At 40.7% G+C, this 20,238-nt stretch overlaps 1 protein-coding gene across 1 annotated transcript in view; it reads right to left on the reverse strand.

The window, feature by feature from the left end:
* The window catches only part of LOC115019784 (phosphofurin acidic cluster sorting protein 2), a 50,847-nt gene extending 31,495 nt beyond the window's left edge, over positions 1–19,352 (reverse strand). The window contains 2 exon segments of the mRNA XM_029449375.1: positions 995–1,082; positions 19,013–19,352. Coding sequence (XP_029305235.1) covers positions 995–1,082; positions 19,013–19,224 — 300 coding nt within the window. The 5' untranslated portion in view covers positions 19,225–19,352.
* Between the last annotated feature and the right edge of the window lie 886 nt (positions 19,353–20,238).

A 20,238-nucleotide genomic window follows, 5' to 3' on the forward strand; every position in this document is an offset into this window, starting at 1 on the left:
TGGGGTAGTTGCACAGTGGTAATTATTAGTTACACTATTCACCTGTAGTGTCTTTCAAAATGTATGGAATTTTAACTTCAAAGGCTGTTTTCTCAAAACTATTTTCTTATACTCCGAGCCAGAAATCTCCACTTCAGTATCACTTCGATACACCAAACTTTCTGCTTTCATGTCTTTCTATATTGTGAATCTTTTTACAGCGAGGTTTGTTCATATATCATTCATAGCCTAATTTTATATTACATTATAACTTGTAACATATATAACTTTGTATGGCTGTTGACAGTATTTTCTGATTTATGGAGTGAGAGAGAAATCCAAATTCCCTCTGTAAAAACCTTTGAATCCAATATCTCAACAAAAGTAAACAAGAAGTTTGAACCTGGCTTCAGAAATGTTTGTGAATTAGCACATATTTAATAAGATAAAGGCCTCATTTGCAAATGTAAATATAACATTTCAGAAAACTTGTAATACAAACAAATAACTGTCTTAATGTAGGTAATCAACTGGGGAAGTTTCATGGTCATATCTGTTAGTTCATTTATTTTAACCATATTCACCTGCATTTTTTTATTTTAAATCTGTGCATTTAAAATGATATGCAATGTGACAACCACGTGTGCATTACATGTTAGGCCCGGACACCCATAGTCACAAAAAAAAAATCAGCAATCAATACAAGATGCACAATCCGTCTTCAGGTGCTAACGCTGCTTAGAGGTGTAATGCTAGTCTGTCATTTAAAGCACCTGAGTGGATGCGACTCACCGGAACTTCCTGTGCAGCTAAGGAGGTTTTTATCAATCGGCAGGATTAGCAGCATGTATTATCATCGTCTAGGCTTTGGAATTACGTACACAGCACATGCACAGCATCGGCAAAGAATTGAGAGACATGCGAGTCGCCGTATTCAGAGTGTGACATGCTGCTATCTAATGTTTTGCAATTGAGCCTGTTACTTGCATCGCACATGGGAGATTAACCCACCCACCTGGATTTTGACAGCTATAGAAAGGGAGTTCAGCTCTTTATCCAGCTCTTTGAGGACGACCAGCTTCTTCAGCGTGAGGCTGCAGAGCCTGTGGAAGAGAGAAAGAACAAGACAGGGGGAGAGAAAAAGAAACAGATTAGTGCCATGACTAACACAGTGTGAGCACACCTTCATGACACGCTGTAGCATCTGGGGGTGAAATGCATAATTGACAAAGCAGCACTCACTACAGTTTCTACGTGTGTCTTTATTCTTTCTTTGGTCAGCAGGTATGATAATAACAACAGGGCAGCAACCAGGAATCATCAAGGGCTGCCAGGAAAGTGATTGAACAACTCGGTAATAAAACCCATATTCTCTGCAGCTCGGTGTCCTTCGTCATCAAGGAAAAATCTACGACTAGTCGTGAAAGGATGGCAGAGCTAAGTGCTACTAAATCAGGATTCCTGTTGTCAGCTTTATGGGCGAATTCTTCAAGGAAGGTGACATGGCCCAGATGCTTTGAGAAGCCGTGGTGGTGCAGTAAATGGTTTTCAGTATGCCCTGTTTTAGCGTGCTGTTCCACATTAACATGTTGAGCACAGATCACTGCCATCTGTCCATTATTAAATTAAACAAGAAACTTATACCTACATAAATAATTTCAACACAATCTTGACTGATACACTTTGGGTTTTATACTAGAGCGCTGTCACACTGGGATCCAGAACGTGTGAGGTACGAAGAAGATATCAAGTACAGTTAAATATAATGTATTTAATCAGAAAAGCACATGGATCCACAGCGTTGTGTGACCTTTCAAAGAAATCCCCCTAACCCTTTTATCTCTCACCCCAAAAAGAATCTGCCTCCACAGCAAGACACAAAAAGTCAACAACTCACAAGCCAAGTTCGCTAAACTTCCTCCTGACCCACTTTCCCAGAAGTCCCGCTACATTAAATTGTGATCAGCCTGAGCCAGAGTCAAACGGGAGGAAGGCAGACAAGCCAAACAAACAGTTAGTAGAGAGCCACTCTGAACACTCACTGATTTCTTTCAGGCACTCCCCTACGAGGAGAGTGTGATTCACGTTCAAGCATAACAGAAAGTGTAGCGTTAGAGACGACAACAATGGGGTGGTCTGTTAAGAAAGGAATATTGTGGAGCATAAACAATAATTAAATTAGCCATTTAAAGAAAATGGTTGAATACAATTTAACAATTGAATAGGAAATGAGAGTTTGACTAAGATACTGTTAAAGTAAGATTTAATAGTGTTGCTTTGTAGTCACGTTTACAGTGTAATCTTGCCAATGGTAAAAAATCTCTGACTGTTTGATTTTGGTCAATCAACAGTCAGTAATTTGAATGTGTCACATGACATTATGAAGAGATCATAATGATCGTTTGCTAACATAAATGTTATCCTATCAGTGTCTTACATTCATCATTACAAAAAAAGGCTTGAATTAATATGTTTGTTCAGCATAGAATAGGGAAAAGGAAGGAAGCTAACTGAAGGTTATTAGATCCCAAGAGATGTTTATCCAAGCAGCCGACAGAATATATCTTTAATGATGACAAAATAACCTTTTGAACAACAGGAACAGGAGTGGTGTTCCAGAGTGTAGTCTCCCTTTGTTACCAAACCAGTGACAACACAACTGTACGACATTTTACTGGAATCAGTTGCGGGTGAATTGTCAATCCACATGGCTGCACGATAAGTTTCCTTAGTGTGCTTTAGAATAACAAACCAATTAAATGTTAAATCTTGTAGGTAGCGCATGGATCCAGCTTGCTTTACGGTGAGGATGAGTCACCAGTCAGCCACAGCTTTCTGTCGGCGGGGGGGGGGGGGGGCACAGAAAGCAGGATTGATGTTTTAACAACATCTCTATCTCGTCACAGCTCTCAGCACATCTCTCTCTCTCCCTCTATAGACTGGGATTCACATGTAATTAAAAAAAAAGGCTGCAGGCGCTGAAGGGGTCACCTAGGGAACCAGGGATGTTTTATTATTAGACAGAGGTGTTATCTCCACTCCTGTCCGCCACTGTGTTTAGCTGCAAGTGAAACTCGTGGCCATCTGTTCTGGCCTGGCGCCCGTCTGTCCCTGTGCTCCTGCCCAGTGCCAGTTCACTTTGCCACCCAATCAGTGACGGTAGTGACAGAGCAGGTGTCGCACACAAAAGCACTAATCATCACGCTAAAATAGCTGGAAGAGGCATACACTGGGTTGAGGATAGTTGGGCTACAGTTTTAGGTTGTTGGTATTGACACACCGTGCAAACACTCAAGATCAAAATAGGGGCTTGCAGGGGCCACTCGAAAGATGCATTAATCCTCCATTTTGGCACGTCATTCCCACATTCCCAGAGAGAGTCTGCGGTGGGATCACAGCACTCCTAAACACAACAGTGATATCAATCCATAGAGAAGACCGGGTGGGTGGAGAATCTATACTGCAGTCTCTCCAGTTCAATATTTCTGTGAACAGGCGGTGGAAAGCAAAGATAAGTGAAACATTTTCTGTCTGTTTCCCAGTTGATAAGAGCCCATGGGGGAAATCCCTCTTTGGGTTTTGGTGTTTGCGCTGGTTAAGCTCACAAGAGCCTGCTCAGCTCGACTGATTATGTCATAATTGTTATGGACTGAGTTTATTGATCTTCACCTGCAAGCTTGTATCCTGCTTATGGACGCTTTTGCTGGTTTAGATCCTACTCAGGACCAGTGGTGGAAAATAACGTAAGCACATTTACCCAAGTACTGCACTTAAGTTAAAAGTATTTCCATGTTATGCTACTTCATACTTTAACTACATTTCAGAGGGAAACATTGTACTTTTTACTCCACTACATTTATCTGAGAGATATGATTATTGATCAGTTTACAGAATTGGATTTTACAAAAAACATATATGCTACAACATATTGTTGAAGATTAAACCAGCTGTGACCAACCTGGCTTGTGACTCCTTATATAAATGCAGAGTCTAGTTGGGCGACCTAAATCTAAAGGGAGATAAGACGGACAAATATTCAAACTAAGTTCTGATACACACGCATGTATTTCTTTCTAAATAATTATTAGATAATTATTTAGAAAGAAATACATGCGTGTGTATCAGAACTTAGTTTGAATATTTGTCCGTCTTATCTCCCTTTAGTTCTTGTGACCCTAGAGAAGGAAACTACCTAACTGTATATACAATTAAATGCTGTTTACATATTGACTAATCAGTATTTATAATGTAATAAATAATAATACATCAGTGACGGGCGACATTTTACTGCACTCATTTATATTTTGCTGGTACTACTTATTATACAGGACTTCTACTCAGCTCACTATTGACCTTCAACTCAAAGAGTGGAATAATAATTTAAGTTTCTAGATGACATCTTCCATTATTGACATGCACATATAAAACAACCGAGTGTCATGTCAAAATGAACAGTCATTGACCGCTTTCACAAAAGGTGCCCCGTAGGTGCCTGAGCACTCTACAGCCAACAGGTTTTAGCCTATATGACATCACTTACAGCAGCATGAGTAGTGGCGCTCCATCTACATTTATTAGTGTATCCATGTCCCTCACTGCACCGTCATTAACTGTTGACCTTTTCGGCCTCTAAAGTAAAGCAAGGCCATTAGATTATAGAGCCGTTTCCCTCGTTTAGATTATACAGAGCGCTCAAAGTGACAAATATGACGTATGGAGATGGCAACTGCTTCTATTTATCTTAAGTGTGAGGAAAAAAAGCTTACACGAGCAACTCATCTATAGAGAAACACACATCTGTATTGAAAGCTCCTCAACCATAGCTACGGTATTCCACATAGCACAACATAATGTTTATCTTGGATTTAGTTTTTTACCTACCCATCATCTCACACACACACACACACACACACACACACACACGGTTGTACTTTATAGTGCCACATCAGTTATGTTAGGCAACAATGACTATTAGTTCAAACGTTTAAAACATCATCATTAATAGATGTTTGCTGAAGTCTCAGAGTTACGAAAGATGGTGCGCCTGAGGCTACGTTCAAATCCTTCCACTATCTGTCCTGGACAAACAAAACCACTTATCAACGGTACACTCAAACAGCCGTGGTCAAATATTTGGCTTCAGATAAGAGGCCTGTGATTGTGGGTTATATGGCATGGTGGATTATCTTCTCTCGGCTGCTTGATCCATTTTCTCTACAGCAATGACAGCAAGACTTCAGGAGGAAAAGTAACACGTTGGAAGCTTTCACAGTTCCAGGGAGGTACAAGTTTAACACTTCATTACTTAAGTATACAGCTTTCTAGATGGACTGAACCACCCGTGACAAAGAGGCTAAAATAATGTATGACACATGTGCAGCTACACCTACACATCATGCACAGCAGTGTTTAACAACTGATTCAGGAGTCATGTTGTTGTCTCTCTCTCTCTCTCTCTCTCTCTCTCTCTCTCTCTCTCTCTCTCTCTCTCTCTCTCTCTCCCTTCCAGTGCAGACTGAATAACTTGGCCCACCTGTATTGAAGGGAGGCTGGAACATTAGAGGAAACTAAATCAATTGTGGGAGCTGGATTAAAGGCGGACAGCCGGGTGGAAGCCAGAGAGCAGGGAGCAGGGCCGAGGCACACACGCACGCACACACAGCTCAGAGAATAATCCTTTTTGTTAGCCCCTCTCTGACCTCACCCTCCCAGCGCATGCACGCTTTCGGCCACTTGCTGCTTTGAGTTTGGCTCCTTAGTGAAATGTAATGCCTGTCTGGAAACTGCTTATGTGACAGCAGACATACAGTAGTTTATATTACACTGGCATTAAAAAGGTATTTATAAAATGTAAAGCCCAAATATGAAATCAACTCGGCAGACATTCTGCATCAGATTTCAGGAGATGTGACTGGAGGCATAGGAGGGAAATCATTATTTAATATGAGGCGAGAACATTGACCCCACAAAGCCAGAGGTGGCGTTAACCGAATATTTTCTGGATTTTCCGTCTGTAATTTTGACAGATTAGAACACAGAGGGTGTAATCTGCTTCGTGTGTGCGTGTTGATTTGAAAAGTTCAAAAGTCAAAATGTTGAAAACCCCAATATAAACTCTGAATGTAAAGAAAACTAAACACAAATGCGGTACAGCCCTCGTCGAGCCAGGGCTGTGTATGCACAAACAGGACTAACAGCTAGGAGACCGTGGGGACATATTTGTTGAATAAAAAAAGAAGTGTATTGGATTAGAACCACAGACTCCATCTATAATAGGCCTGTGTCTTATTATCGTAATCGGATAATAGACATAGATTATGACAGAATGTTTACGACGAGAAATTCGTAACCACTGCACTGAGCTTTCCCGCTGTTGATTGCTTGTTTTATTTAAAGTCATGATAGTCAGGAGAAAAAAAAAAGAGACAATTCACATTATAGATCTTTCTTTTTATTTTAAAAAGGAAAGATGTAAGAACTATAAATATTTAATGTTTCCACAACAATTCAGTTGACAAAACTTTAGGGAAGAGTTGTTTCAAAAAGTCTCGCAAACTAATTAAACATTTTTTTAGAAATAAAACTTCATCTATTACATGATATCACAACTTCACTCAAGAGTGTTTCTGCACTGGTGTCAACAAACAACTCGGATCCCGTGTACACCAACATCCGTCAAAGCCATTAGTCCGAGATATGCTGGTGTGTAAGAGTACATGGGGCTACTATCTCTACGCTATTTCTGGACCACTTTAGTGACCGCGGCATCTCAAATGACTTGTGATTGAAACACTGTGAGGTTTAAGAGCCTACACAGAGACCGCAGCTACAGTAGTCAAAGCCTTAAGTTGAGATATGGCTGCTTACACAAAGTGAGTGTCAATACTTGTGTTCCCAGTTGGAAAGATTGAAGCAGTGATCAGAACAGTAGAAAAAATGTTATCATGGACATACACTACAAATGAATGTGCAGACAGACAGACAGACAGACAGACAGACAGACAGACAGACAGACAGACAGACAGACAGACAGACAGACAGACAGACAGACAGACAGACAGACAGACAGACCAACCAACCCTCTGAATTGAATGACAGGCTGCCCAAACAAAAACACACTTTTGAAATACTTTTCCCCCCCGGTCAGCATTCTAGTTGATGTTTTGCCAGTTCCATGCCCTCGGATCACTGCACAGCAATTGTCAGAGGCACAAAGCAGGGGGGAAGTGGAGGATGGAGAATGAGTGATGCAACAGAAGGCTGAATGAAAAAGACGCTGTCTATGTTTGGTATGTGCTGGGGGGCTTCCAAGCTAGAATGAAACAAGAATACTTCCAAGTCCTGCTTTTAGTGCTTTCAATGTACCATTTCTTGTATTCCCTCCTTGAAATGTGAAGGCGGTCACATTATTTGTATTAAAGCATGCTCAACTCTGCATGAAATCCTCTAGGAAACTGTGTATGGTATTGGCTTGTATGCGATAGACTGAAGAAGAAATAACCTTTTGCTGCAGCTCTTGCTGAGGAAAGCCATAACACATTATCCTTTCATAACACTATTATTTGTTCATGTCTAGTTGCATAATTTAGTCTATAATAAAGGGAACACTGGTCTAAAAGCTACTTCTTCTGAATATTTTATTCTCCTACAAGAAAAACGGGGGCAAATCTATTCACGGTGAGTCCTACAAAATATTTTATTCATAGCTTTTTAATCACATTGTAAACAAACAGAAAAACAAAGCCCTACATTCTCAAATCCATACCCACACCACCCATGTAAATAAAATCATCCTCTTTACATTTTTGGTTTCAAATTCCCAGCCTTTAGGACAAAGATGGGAAAGAAATGGATATTTCAAAGCACTGCGGCTACAGAGAGAACCGAGAAGTAACAAGGAGAATAATGGTAGGTCATTTAGAAGTGGCGGAATTCTTTCTTTCTCCCCCGCCCAATCTACATTATGAGCGATGAAGACGTATCTAAAAGTGCTGAATGGATCGGTTTTAACAAGTTCACACAGTAGGATGTGCCATTAGAGCTTAGCCTGCACTTTGGCTTGCATGCAAAAGCTATTTTAGCCACCAAATATCTGTTATGTGTGCCAGATGGCCATATGCTGGTTGGGCTTTAATTCCCTGAATGAAATCTTCTCAAGCTCACAGTGAAGGAGGAGGAAAGGCTGTGACCAGGGTACACAAAGAACAAGAGGAAGCTATTCATTTGGGAATGCCTGATTTCTGTAACAGTTTAGTTTATGTGTGAATTACACAAAGTCACAATAACAAGTTAGAACTCAAAAGGTTAGAAGCAGCCAAATAACACTGAAATCAAACAGACCGTTGGAAGAGAAAGTCACCTTCATATGATGGCTTGTGATGTGCCAAAGAGGTCATGGGCTTGCAGAGGGTCAACTCGTGTGTCTGTTTTGACTTTTTGATGCCAACACATTGCTGAATGTCAGAGTTCAGCATTGAGACAGAAATAACAAATATAACCTTTAATCTTCTGTAGTTGTAAATATGAACATTTCACATGGGGAATTCATTCATATAATGCAAAACAACAGATGGTGTGCACTCATTAATCCCAACACAATGAGACATATTTTATAATGCGATGGCAGCTTCATGCCTGGCCAGAATTCATGTGATCAAGATAAACAGAGAGCCCTTATAATGTTATGTAGACATAGGCTTAAATGTTGTGAGCATCAAACGCTAAACCCCTGTAGGCTTGAAAGGGGGCTCAAAAGTGTCGCCCTGCCTGCAGCATTAAGCCTTAAGCCTTACGTTTTTAATGGGGGTTAAATAAAAATCAAGCATCTAATGAAACATCTCAAACTCGTCCTGCAGCATAATCCATAAGGTTGGGCGTATTTCTTATTGGGAATTTTTACATGCACCAATAAAGCCCCTGCTCTCCATCCGTATTCTCACTGTGTTCCAACGGCACACTTTACACACAGATCCAAACCCATGGTGGCAAATGTTCGGTACTTATCTGAAAATACCATAAAGATTCATTGTTTAGTTGAAAAAGGAAGTCCAAATATTAATCAATAATAAAATGTATTAATATTTGTGCAGCCCTACCATGAACCCCTAGGGGGGCAATAACTCTAAACAGTAAACAATTGTACAAAAAAGGGTAAAAATATTTTTTATAGGACTTTGAAGAAATTATGCTGGCAGAAATCATTCCATCCAATTCTGGTAATTAAGATGCAGTCACACAACATCCTTTGAGCCATTATATTTTTATATCCCTCATTCAACGTGTAGTTTTTGTCAAGTCACTGCTCGCATGGATTATAGCTTTGTTGGGCCAGATGGTGCAGACACATGAGCTGCCATGGAGCGATTTGGTGCAATAGGAAGGCAGGACAGGTGTCATCACTCAGGTATGACACCACCCTGAGGGACGTGTTACGAAAAGAAAAATAGATTGGGAAGCAGATAAACCGGTTGTTTCCGAGAATGCGAAAGGAGAGGATGTAGTAGCGGCACTCATATCTGTCATAATACTTTGTAATATGGTCTTTGTGAACTCTGTGGTCATCAGGCTCCCCAGAGCTGTGGCAGAATCTGACTGTTGTCGGGATTACCGGCACATTTTATGTAATACTACACAGGGCTGGTGCGTCAGAGCTCAATGCCAGATTTCAGTTGAGTGATTTAAGCTTGTACTTTCCCTCAATCGGTCATTTGAAGAAAAAAAAAAGATTCATGTCTGTGAAGTGTGAATCAGAGGTTTGACCAGTACTGGTCGTGTGGGCGGTTTGGTGGAAATCTTTTCTCTGATGGTGAAGGATGTGCTAGGAAGTATGTGTGTATGTTTCCTATTGAGAAATATGTGACATATGACAAAGACTTGTTTGACGTTAAAAGCAACAAACTTGCTGTTCAATGACACCAGAAACACAAGACTGGGGGGAACTTGTCCCCATGTTTCATCAAGTCGAGCACAAAACTCATCTCGTAGTTCTACTGGCGCCAAGCCAAAGTAACAGACGAAGTAGTCTTCAACGTAAGATACACACAACCCCACTGTGGCTCATCAGAATACTCTTTGCTTCCTTCTCAGCCCTTCAGCCTCTATAATACCGTTACAAACCCGGTGCTGCATTCATTATCTCTGTGATCTCACAATCATTTTTTAGGAACTCTGTACACGGCTGTCATCCTTTGTTGCAGATTTCGTGCAGTGTTAAACATCTCTTTTGTTCGGCCCTGACCACAAACTGATGAGGTCAGCAGGCCCATGTTTGTGTTGGCCATGAAAGACAAGATCAGACCAGACATGGCATGTTTACAGGCAAAGTAGAGCCAAAGTAAGACAACTTTACAAGATCAGCAATAGTGCATAATAGGGGTTAACATGAAACATGATATCTCCCCTAGCATGCAGAAAACAATGACTACAGCACATCTTACTAAGAGTAGGTCTACACGTTTATGCCGGCTGCATTGAATGACCTCATAATGAATCTAAAGTAAGCAATCAAACAGGTGCAGGTGAATCCTGTGAGAGTCTCAGCTGCTGACTAGATTGTGACTGAGCTTTAAAATCCCATGAAGGTGGTTGCTCTGCCTTATAGGAGTCTACTGGTCGGATCAAAAGCTCAAGCGCAAAGCCTTGTTTAAAACAATCTCTCCGTCTAGCCTACTGACCGGGGAAATACAAACACCCTGAAAGAAGAAAGCAAGTGTTAAAAAAAAAAAAGCACCAAACAGTGTTTAAACAGGACACATGAATATTTATTTATAGGGTTATAAAGACACAGCGTCAATGTGAAGGCAGTTTCCTGTCAATAGAAGACAAAGTGGAACAGTCACTTTGTTGCTATATACGGCTGAATAATAATGACAATGTAAATAGAATAACTGTGATTATCATTTCAGCAGTTATTGTGCAAAACAGCAATGTCATAGTCAGGGTCCAGTATTTAGAACTTGCTTGTGTAAGCTTTTTCTAAAAATCACTGAAGATGATTCCTGTTCAGAAAAGAAAAGGATGTTGCGTAAAGCCTGCAACATCTCTGCATTGACCCCGGGGAGCTTTTACACATCAGAATCATATCGTGGCTAAAAATCTAGTTAAATAGTTTTTAAAAATACTTATCGTTAGAAATGTACGAACCGGCAAAGACTAAACCGAATCCTACTCACCTTGTTAGAGGTGGTTAGTTAGGTTAGTTGCTGACATTTCATCTAAAAGATCAATGCCGTTTTCCTATACATATTTCATACTGCCATATTGTGCCATCTGATAAGCATCCGACAGGATTAAGTCTGCCCTTTAACTCTTGCAGCCATCATGTTCTTTCTGCTCTCATCATTTAGGTTAAAGGATCTTTATAAAACAAATAGACCCGACACCTGCAGCCTCATCTGCCTGAAAGCAAAGACAAAGAGTGGTCATGCGTCTGTATTCAGTTCCATCTTAAAGAAGTAACTGCACATGATATGGGAGTGAGGAATCATGATTGGAAAATATAGCTGTGCTAATGATGCTAGCTGCACTGCAGATGACAAACAGGTCTTCCACAACTGTAATCTGACTCAAAACTATTTTCTGCAATGTAGACAACACTTCCAGAAAGAATAATGAAGGGCCACTGTGAGCTGGGAATTGTGCAATCAATAAATGCACAATGGTCAGCATCAGCAAATATGATTCCGCTTTATTTCCGCTTTATATATTAAAAATATAATGCTTAATCTTCTCCGGAGGGATACTTAATAAACAAGCGATGCATTTCCATGTGCATCTATTGGTGTAACATCCAAAAGCTGCTGATAGAAGCTGGTGCATGTAATTATACTGTTTTGGCACCATTACTTGAGATGAACAATAGCAGCTCAAATACGCTTTCTCACCGCTCCTCCCAGTCCTTTCCCCCTGGCTTAATATGTCAAAATGACTAATGTGCCAGATGCATTCAAGCTCCAGTTTCTCCAGAGTTTCTGTATACAGACCTTGCTTTTCTCTGTACCCATGTAGTTGTTAATCTAACATCAGTGATGCCAAGGTGAGGCTAATTAGGCCAGAGTAATGACAAAGCTAACAGTATGCTGCCAAATAACAAACACACTACAATGTGAAAAGAGCTGCTGCAGAGATGGACAGTTTTCTTCTCAAAAGAAACTCCTAGACTGAAATAAATAGAGACGTGATTCCTTAATCAGGACAGACAGAGAGCAATATCTGTTCTAAGGAAGTGCAGACAGACAGAGAATGTGCAATAGATAAACAGCCTGTTCTCTTGCTTAGTTTAAAAGACAGGCCCCACTATGAATGGATTCTGTCCAACAGCAAACCAGTGGGAGTCAAATAGCATGAAAATCTAAAGTTTCCTACTAAGAATCACAATATTTGTGATAATACAAAGTTCCTTTGTGCAACACTTTGTACCCTTTCAGACTAAAACACATTTGAAGCAGTAAAATTAACTAGTCTTTCATAAAATTGGATTTCTGGATATGCATTAAGTGGCTTTGGATTTCCCAAATGGTTAGGACAGCATGTCGTAAGAACAAGTTCTGATGGAGTACACCCAAGCCCTGAAGCGTAGTCTTAGACCAAATGTGATCTAACTAAATTGGATTTAATTTTAGCCTAGAACTGGACCTAATTTCTGTCCATGACACCTTGGGGTTTTGCACAGAAGACGAGAAGACTGGCACAATTTTAGTCTGTGCTAATTGAGAAAGGGCACATGGACAGAAAGAGGACTCCAGACAGTACAGACTCTATAATCTGTGATTAGACAAGTGCAGGGCATCCAGCTCAATGCTATTTGAGAGGTGACACTCCAGGGACTGTTATGTCCTCAACCACACAGCCAGTGTTGATTATTTTCTCAGGATATTATTTAGCAAAAACATTTCCACTGGGTTTAAATGGAAATAATTGTCACTAAAAAAAAACTTTGACTCAGTGGGATCAACGCAACTTCACATAGGCCTAGCTTTAACTATTGCCTTTTGAATAATTTAGTAACCCACTCCTGTGTTTGTTTACAAAAGTAGACTCTGCTAGAAAGCAGCAGAGGAGCTCTGACTGCCATTATAACAATGTTACATGTATTTAAATTGATGTGTCATGTGCTCTCATTCATCCACAACATAGTGTTTTGTATCTGAAATAATAGTCTCTGTGTTGCAGCTGGCACATACAGCTCAGGAAATGCCTGAATGGGAGAGGTGGGAAATAAGAAAAGCAAGAACAAGAGAGAAATGACTTGTCGCCAAAGTGATTATTTTGACAGGATCCTCCCTGTGTCAGAGGACAGCTTCCCTTGCCTCACTTGTTGGATCAGGAAGTTGGATCTCTTCACTAGCATAGACCCCAGTATCCCCCCCCCACACACACACACACACACACACACACACACACACACACACACACACACACACACACACACACACACACACACACACACACACACACACACACACACACACACACACACACACACACACACACACACACCTGGCCTTTCTCCAATTCTGAGGTCCAGGCAGGGGGAAACAAACCTTTCTTCCCTTTGTGAGGAATTCAACATGAACATTCAGCACATTCACCATTCACTGTGAAGCGCAGAGCCAGTTCAGCGAAACCTTTCAACGGGGTGGGCAATCCACAGCTCCAACCCTGCCCCCCCCCCCTCCCTCCCAGAGAGCAGGTTGTTGGTCAACAACAGAATACACAGCAGTGCACAGCAGCCTGGCTTCGGCTGCACCAGCAGCTCTCTAGTCGCCAGGAATGTGAAATGTTCCCGTAGGAAATTCCTCCTTCTCCAGGAAGGCAGGGAAGGAAACCAAGACAGTTTTGACACATTTCAGGCAGTAGGAGTTAGCATGAAAAAGAGGGGAGTGAGGGTGCCGATTGGTCTACTGTTGGCAAAGTGTGTAAACAGCATGTAGCAAGTTAGGACTGATTTTATTCAAGGATACCATATCACAAAAAGGAACTACACAAGTTATTAGTTAATACTTCCAAAACCTATTAGTGTATTTTAAGAATGAACTACAAAATACCCCCAAACATCTAGGTTTTAATTCTCAACAAGGGCTTTGGTAATAGACACGCCATAAACAAGGTATTACATCACAGCTTTAAATTCCATTTCTCACAACTTCTCACTGAAGCAACCTATCAGTGGTGATTCTCTTTAAGTAAAATGATCTACAGTGGGGCATTATTATTTGGTATGGGTATCTTCCCAAATCCAGTCCCTGAAATCAAGAGCTTTTATTGTCAATTAACTATAGGGGTAGCTGTTCAATGCAAGAGGAGTTTAGTTCATCGGCAACATTTAGAAGAGTGGCTCATGTTTCAATCAACGTGTTCCAACTTGATTACTCTTGTACGGCCCCAAAACCAATCAGCATCAAAAATGCAGCGTTAAATACTCATCAAGAAAGGGAGGAACAGTAATCGAAATGTGACAAGGTCCTCAAGACTGAGCAGCTGTTTAACTTTGACATCATAGTAACAATTACGTTTTGGAGCCCACGTTCTACATTAGATTAGATTTCCTTTTTTTTTTTTTAGGAGATCTCCGTTCTTCATATGCCAGATTACCAAAACTTTGCCTGGCGTTCCATAAGAGTGGTTAATGTTATGGATACAATTTGGATTGTGATATTAAAGATAAGATGAAAATGTTAAACGGAACACGATGCTGTGATTTTGTCACAGACTTCTAAAAAGGGAGCCGGTGATAGATTTTTTTTTAATCTATCTATTTTTTAAATTTTTTTAAATTTTTTAAAACATTCCCACTCTTTTATGAATGTTGTTTCCGGTAACTTTAACTGTATCGCTTGCAGAAAGCTTAAAGGTTCAATTATTTCACAGCTCCGTCAAACGCTGAGCAACGAATGTGTGATAGAAAGATAGAAACGATCGGCCAACACTGAAAGATTGTAAACATGACGCAGTCGGACATGTGCTGTGTCACAATTTTGAAGGGCACTGGAGACAGTTGATGCGCCTTGTTTATGATTGCAAAAGGAAGCAGAGGATTAAGCAGATAGTGTCTGTGTGCAGCATCAGATTACTGGCTCTTCTTTTCCTGTTATGAAATCAGATTATTGTAGCTCCCCTGCTGCGAGAAACAATATCCAAGCCTCAAGATGGAGGGGTTAGTGAAGAGGTGAACAGGGACAGTAAGCTCATCTTATTTGACCGACAAGCCTCCTTTATTTGTATCCTGATGGTTTCACTTTAGGTTTAAAACATACAGAGAATTATACTCTGAATCAAAGAGATTGAGGCCAGATATGATACTGGAAATTGCACGCAAAAAAATTCAGCCTTCCAGATACAATAAGTAGCTGTGTGCATGACAGCATAAGGTATATGTTAAGACCTAGGGCTGATGGCTTCATATGTACTGACCTAGAACAAGGAAGACACAATAATGTAGCCCCAGTCCAGGCCTGAGTTTGTTTTTGTTTTTCGGACTTATTTGCTGACATACACAGCACACGTCAAATGTAATGCAATATACAGAATTGGGACACAAACATCTGACCAGAGCCTGCAGAGTACACTCCTCAATTTCTACCCAGATAAGGCTGTCCCACTCACGAGAGAATAAGGTCATCTCGGGACTCGCATGAATCAAGCTGACAGAAAGAAGGATGCTCTGCTCACTTGAGATAAACTTCAGAGGAAAGGAGGAAAGATGTTTTTGATTTTGAATCTGTGAGAAAACCTTTGGGATATCTTCACCTCTCTGCACCCAGATAGTGAAACTTAAAAGACAGACACAATTTGGAGTAAACATACCACAGAGTGACAATATTTTTAGGTGGAAAATAGTTCTCATTCAGTTTATTTTGAAAGCCTTTAAATTAGTAACCATAACAACTTCCCTACCATTTTGGAAACAATGAACCCTTGCGAGGTTGCATGGTAAACATGACAAAATTGCCCCCATCATGTTAGTGATGAGGGTAAAGGTCAACACTTTTGACACCAAGCTGCAAAAAATCTGAACTTGATAAGAAGCCAATCCTTGCATGCTGCTACTTATTCTTTTTTGTTAGCATAGCACCAGCTTGACCTCTGCATTAGTGTCATTCCTGAAAATACCACATTGGTCCCTCAACCAACCTTGCCATAGATGGTATATGCGACCCACTTGCAGCTAAACCCTGAGTATTGTATTCCTGTGCATTTTATCCCATAGTTTTCGTTGATTACTCAGCAACATTACTTGACAAAAAGCATTGGTCAGCTAAGGGAAAATTCTCTCAGTTGCCAGCACACCCTCCAAGCCTTTTGTGTTACTTTGGAAGATGTTTATCACAAGAAAGAAACCTCATCTTTTAAGAAATAAGCTGCAACACCACGTAGTATTTGAATCACTGGAAGGTGGTAGACTGGCAGGCATGGCAGTGCTGCGGAAAAAAAAACAATGCTTGTGCGATAGTTCCAAAAGTCCTGTTAAAGAAGGAAATACTGTATCACACACGGCAATAAAATTGTATCTGCCTGCTCATGGTTGCATTTAGATATAACAAGCAATCGATAATGACAAGTGCAAGAGTAAAAGACTCCTTGTGCAAATAACAAGTATTTGTATGAATCTAGCTTGACCCTGTGTAATAGTCAAGAAATAAAGAAAATAAGTTACAAAATGTCCTAGTTTTTTTTTTGTCCTTTAGTGGCCCAGTGCCATAGGTGTGTCAACAGCAAAACTGCAAGGAACCACAATCCTGAGACGGCCTATGAGAGATGACAACATTTTTTCCTTTGTGAATAAAATATTTTCCCTAAAGCATGACTGTCAGTACGGCTTCAGTGCTTAGGAGGATCGATTTTTAAATGCAGCGTCATGTTAACAACAGATGTGTGTGATGTTTTAGAGTACCACAATAAATAAAAACTGTCGATTTTTAAAACCGTGTCACTTAGCTGGACTCCCACATTTGCTAAAGGCTAGTAGAGGAGCAAACAGCTGCACACAAAAAGGCCCAACCCCTGAAAGCATGCCATTGCAGAATCCCCAAAACAGGCCTTGGGTTGGGCTCCATGCAAGACCTTTCACACCAGTCTAGGATAAGTGGTCTAAAAACAACAAAAGGCAGAAACAGGCTTGGCAAATTACTTGGCAAACTGCTGTGAGCACTGCAACTCCAAGCCACCACGGCAAACTAAAATTACAAGACTTTTTTTTAGCCTAAATAAACAATTGTGTCATACCAACTTTACTCCATTACATATCAGATCTAACAAATTACCTCAGGCATCAACAAAGACTTGTTTCAGGCAGCTACTGCAGTCTTGTGCTGAACAATGTCTGGTGACTTTATTCTCTGTGCCTCATTAATAATCCATGGTCATCCTCATCCTTATTCATCTTCAATACTGCACCTTGTATGACATCAACTATATAAGGAAACACAGTGTAGGAGGCAGAAATGTGGGAAATCAATGCGCCATGTAGAAGCATGCTCACTTCAATTGTAGTAGCTTGTACGGTATGTCAGTTTGTGTCCAAGAAAAAAAGCTTTTTATTACAGACGAACATCTGAGATCTTATAGTTTCTTGTCATGGAAGATGTGAGATTAAGGTCACAACATATAATTGTCCTTTCAGGAACTAAAATAAAAGAATAATGAAATCATACTTTGAGAAAAAGGGACTAGAATAAGAAAGGGTTGTGAGCTGTCAAATTAGCGAGCAATGCTGTCACTTTAAACACTTGGCTTCAAATCAGCCGAGTTGCCACAGATACAACTGAATAAAATTCAAACACATATTTGAAAGATCACCATCACTGTTAATTATCCAAGTTTTCTGCATGCTTTTATTCCACATGACATACTCATGCAGACACTAAAGTGGGAGCAGGGCAGGCAAACGCATGCAAAAGCACATCTACAGTGGAGGAAACCCTCCCTTTTCAAACCCACTTCTCTCCCAATGAGTGGAACATATCTAGGTCAAAGCTGATTAATGTGCCCACAGCTCCCGAGAGGTTTCTGGTCAGGTGGCAGCAGTGCCTGCTCACTGACGATGAATACTGATGCAGCAGCGTATTGCTGAATATTACTCCTGTAATCGAAATTAATGGCTGACTGAGTAAATAACAAAAGTGACAATCTAAACAGTTTACTCTCTCCTTGTGCCAGCTGCAGTGTCAACACTACGAGTGGTTGTGTTGGTCTTGTGGCTGTGTGTGACCGGTTAGCCGACGCTGAGCTACACGGGGGTATCTGAACATAAACATAAAACAGGCCACAGCACAAGAAGACGAATATTTAATGGATTTCAAATGGCCAGCCAGCTGTTGAACCACCCATTTGCCCAGACGGTTAATGACACACGGCGCTGCTCAAGGATGAAAACGATGTCTGCTAGTTAAGAGACGGACGGCATTCATGTCACTGTATTTATAGATAGTTATGTTGCTATTAGGTGGCATGCATTCCGTAAATCAGTTCAAGCACAGGCCTGCATGGACAAAGGGACATTTAATATTTGCAAATATTTACCAACGTAGCAACAAAGCAGAAGATAAGCAGCAGCAACTGCTCTGACCGATACAATAGTTAGCTGAACTTTTGCAAACACTAGCTAGTTATCATAACGGTCGGAATAAAATTGCATACAACTTAAGAAAACAATTCCACAATTGGATATCACTTCTAAAATGTGCATGTACATTAGATACATATGCATTTGTCATTTTAGCCAAATGTTTCTATTTAAAAATAAAAAAATAAAAGATTTTGAGTAAAATGCTTTTAGCACGAAACATGAGTGCAACTCGAACAGCAGTGCTATTTGCTAGGTAGCGTTAGCGTTAGCCACCTTGCTAGTTAGCTTGCTAGTAAGCCAACCCAACACTGTTTTGGAAATGTGTGGCAGCGCGTCTCTCTTAGGTTACTTACAGTCAACGAGGGCGTTGTTTGTCCAACGTTAGCCTCATATGTATTAACCAATATGGTGATTTGTAAACATGGAGGCTTGTGGTATTTTACGCTAACACAATATTGTTAACGTTACCTCGGAACGCAGCTTGGGGATGATCGGTCTACCTCCCAGGTCGCAAAGAGGTTCATGGGTACAGGCATGCTGCCGGATCCCGAGCCCAGGACCACAGCCCCGGCTAACGCTCCAGTCGGGAGGGTTGTCGGTGCTGGTCCACCGCCACCGCCGCTGCTCGGGTTCAGGAAAGCGGCCCGGACGCCTCCTCTCTCTACAGCCGTCGCCATCATCACCTCCACTCCCGGGGGGGACAGCTCTAGCTAAGTGTCGGACGAACACGGGAGCCGCTGAACTCTGTGCTGCCTGCTCCTGCTCCTCCAGACTCCCAGCTCCGCTACACTGACTGGAGATGCTGATAGGCGGGGCGGGGCATGTCACTACTGATCGGGGGCAGCACGTCCCTGCTTCTAGGGTGGGACATGTTTACTATCAACCAGCCCTCAAAACATATCGCTATACTCACTTTACATTTCATATCAAGATTTAAGACACGCATAGACAGGAACATGTAAAAATAAATAAATAAATATTAAGACGGGAAAATGTTGCGTAGCTATTCTAGGCAGTAATGTTACAGGAAATAATCAGCTAGGTGATTCGCATTTATAGCCTTGTTCATCCCCACAATTTCTGTTTTTTTGGCTCTGTGAATTGTTAGCAAAGAAGAATGGGCATACACATTATACAATCAGAGAGCTTACATTGCTTACACAAGTACAGTGATATAGACCAGTAAGAATTTATGGTGGTGAATAAACACTTGTCTTAAAAAATGAGAATTATTTTGCATGTAGCTTAGTATATTAACTTAAACATGCCCTATTTTTAGACAAAAAAGTTATAGCACAAATAAAGGTGTATCTATTCAAATGAAAGGATTTCAAATTATACCCACATGTATCAAAGTGTATGCTGTGTACGCCGTTTTGGGGAGGTAAGCCTACATACTGCATATGTAGTGCAAAATGCTGTAAATACTCTTCAAACTGATTCAAAGGAAGACGAATAATTGTTTTCCTGGGGCTCTTGAAATTGAAAATGTGACCTTGTTTCGACCTACCTTTCCTTTCATACAAATGAATGAAGGAAAAGCATCTTATAAAGGGTAAAACAATGTAAAGCTTTGTAGGGGTTTGCAGAGGTCCCAGGTATGGAATGAGATAGATAACACTTTAAAACGGTCTTTATCCGTGTCTGACCTTTGAGCTTAAGGCAGCATTTGCTGCTAAAATATGTTAAAGCAT

This window comes from Cottoperca gobio, chromosome 15 (assembly GCF_900634415.1).
Source record: "Cottoperca gobio chromosome 15, fCotGob3.1, whole genome shotgun sequence".
NCBI classification, from domain to species: Eukaryota; Metazoa; Chordata; class Actinopteri; order Perciformes; family Bovichtidae; genus Cottoperca; species Cottoperca gobio.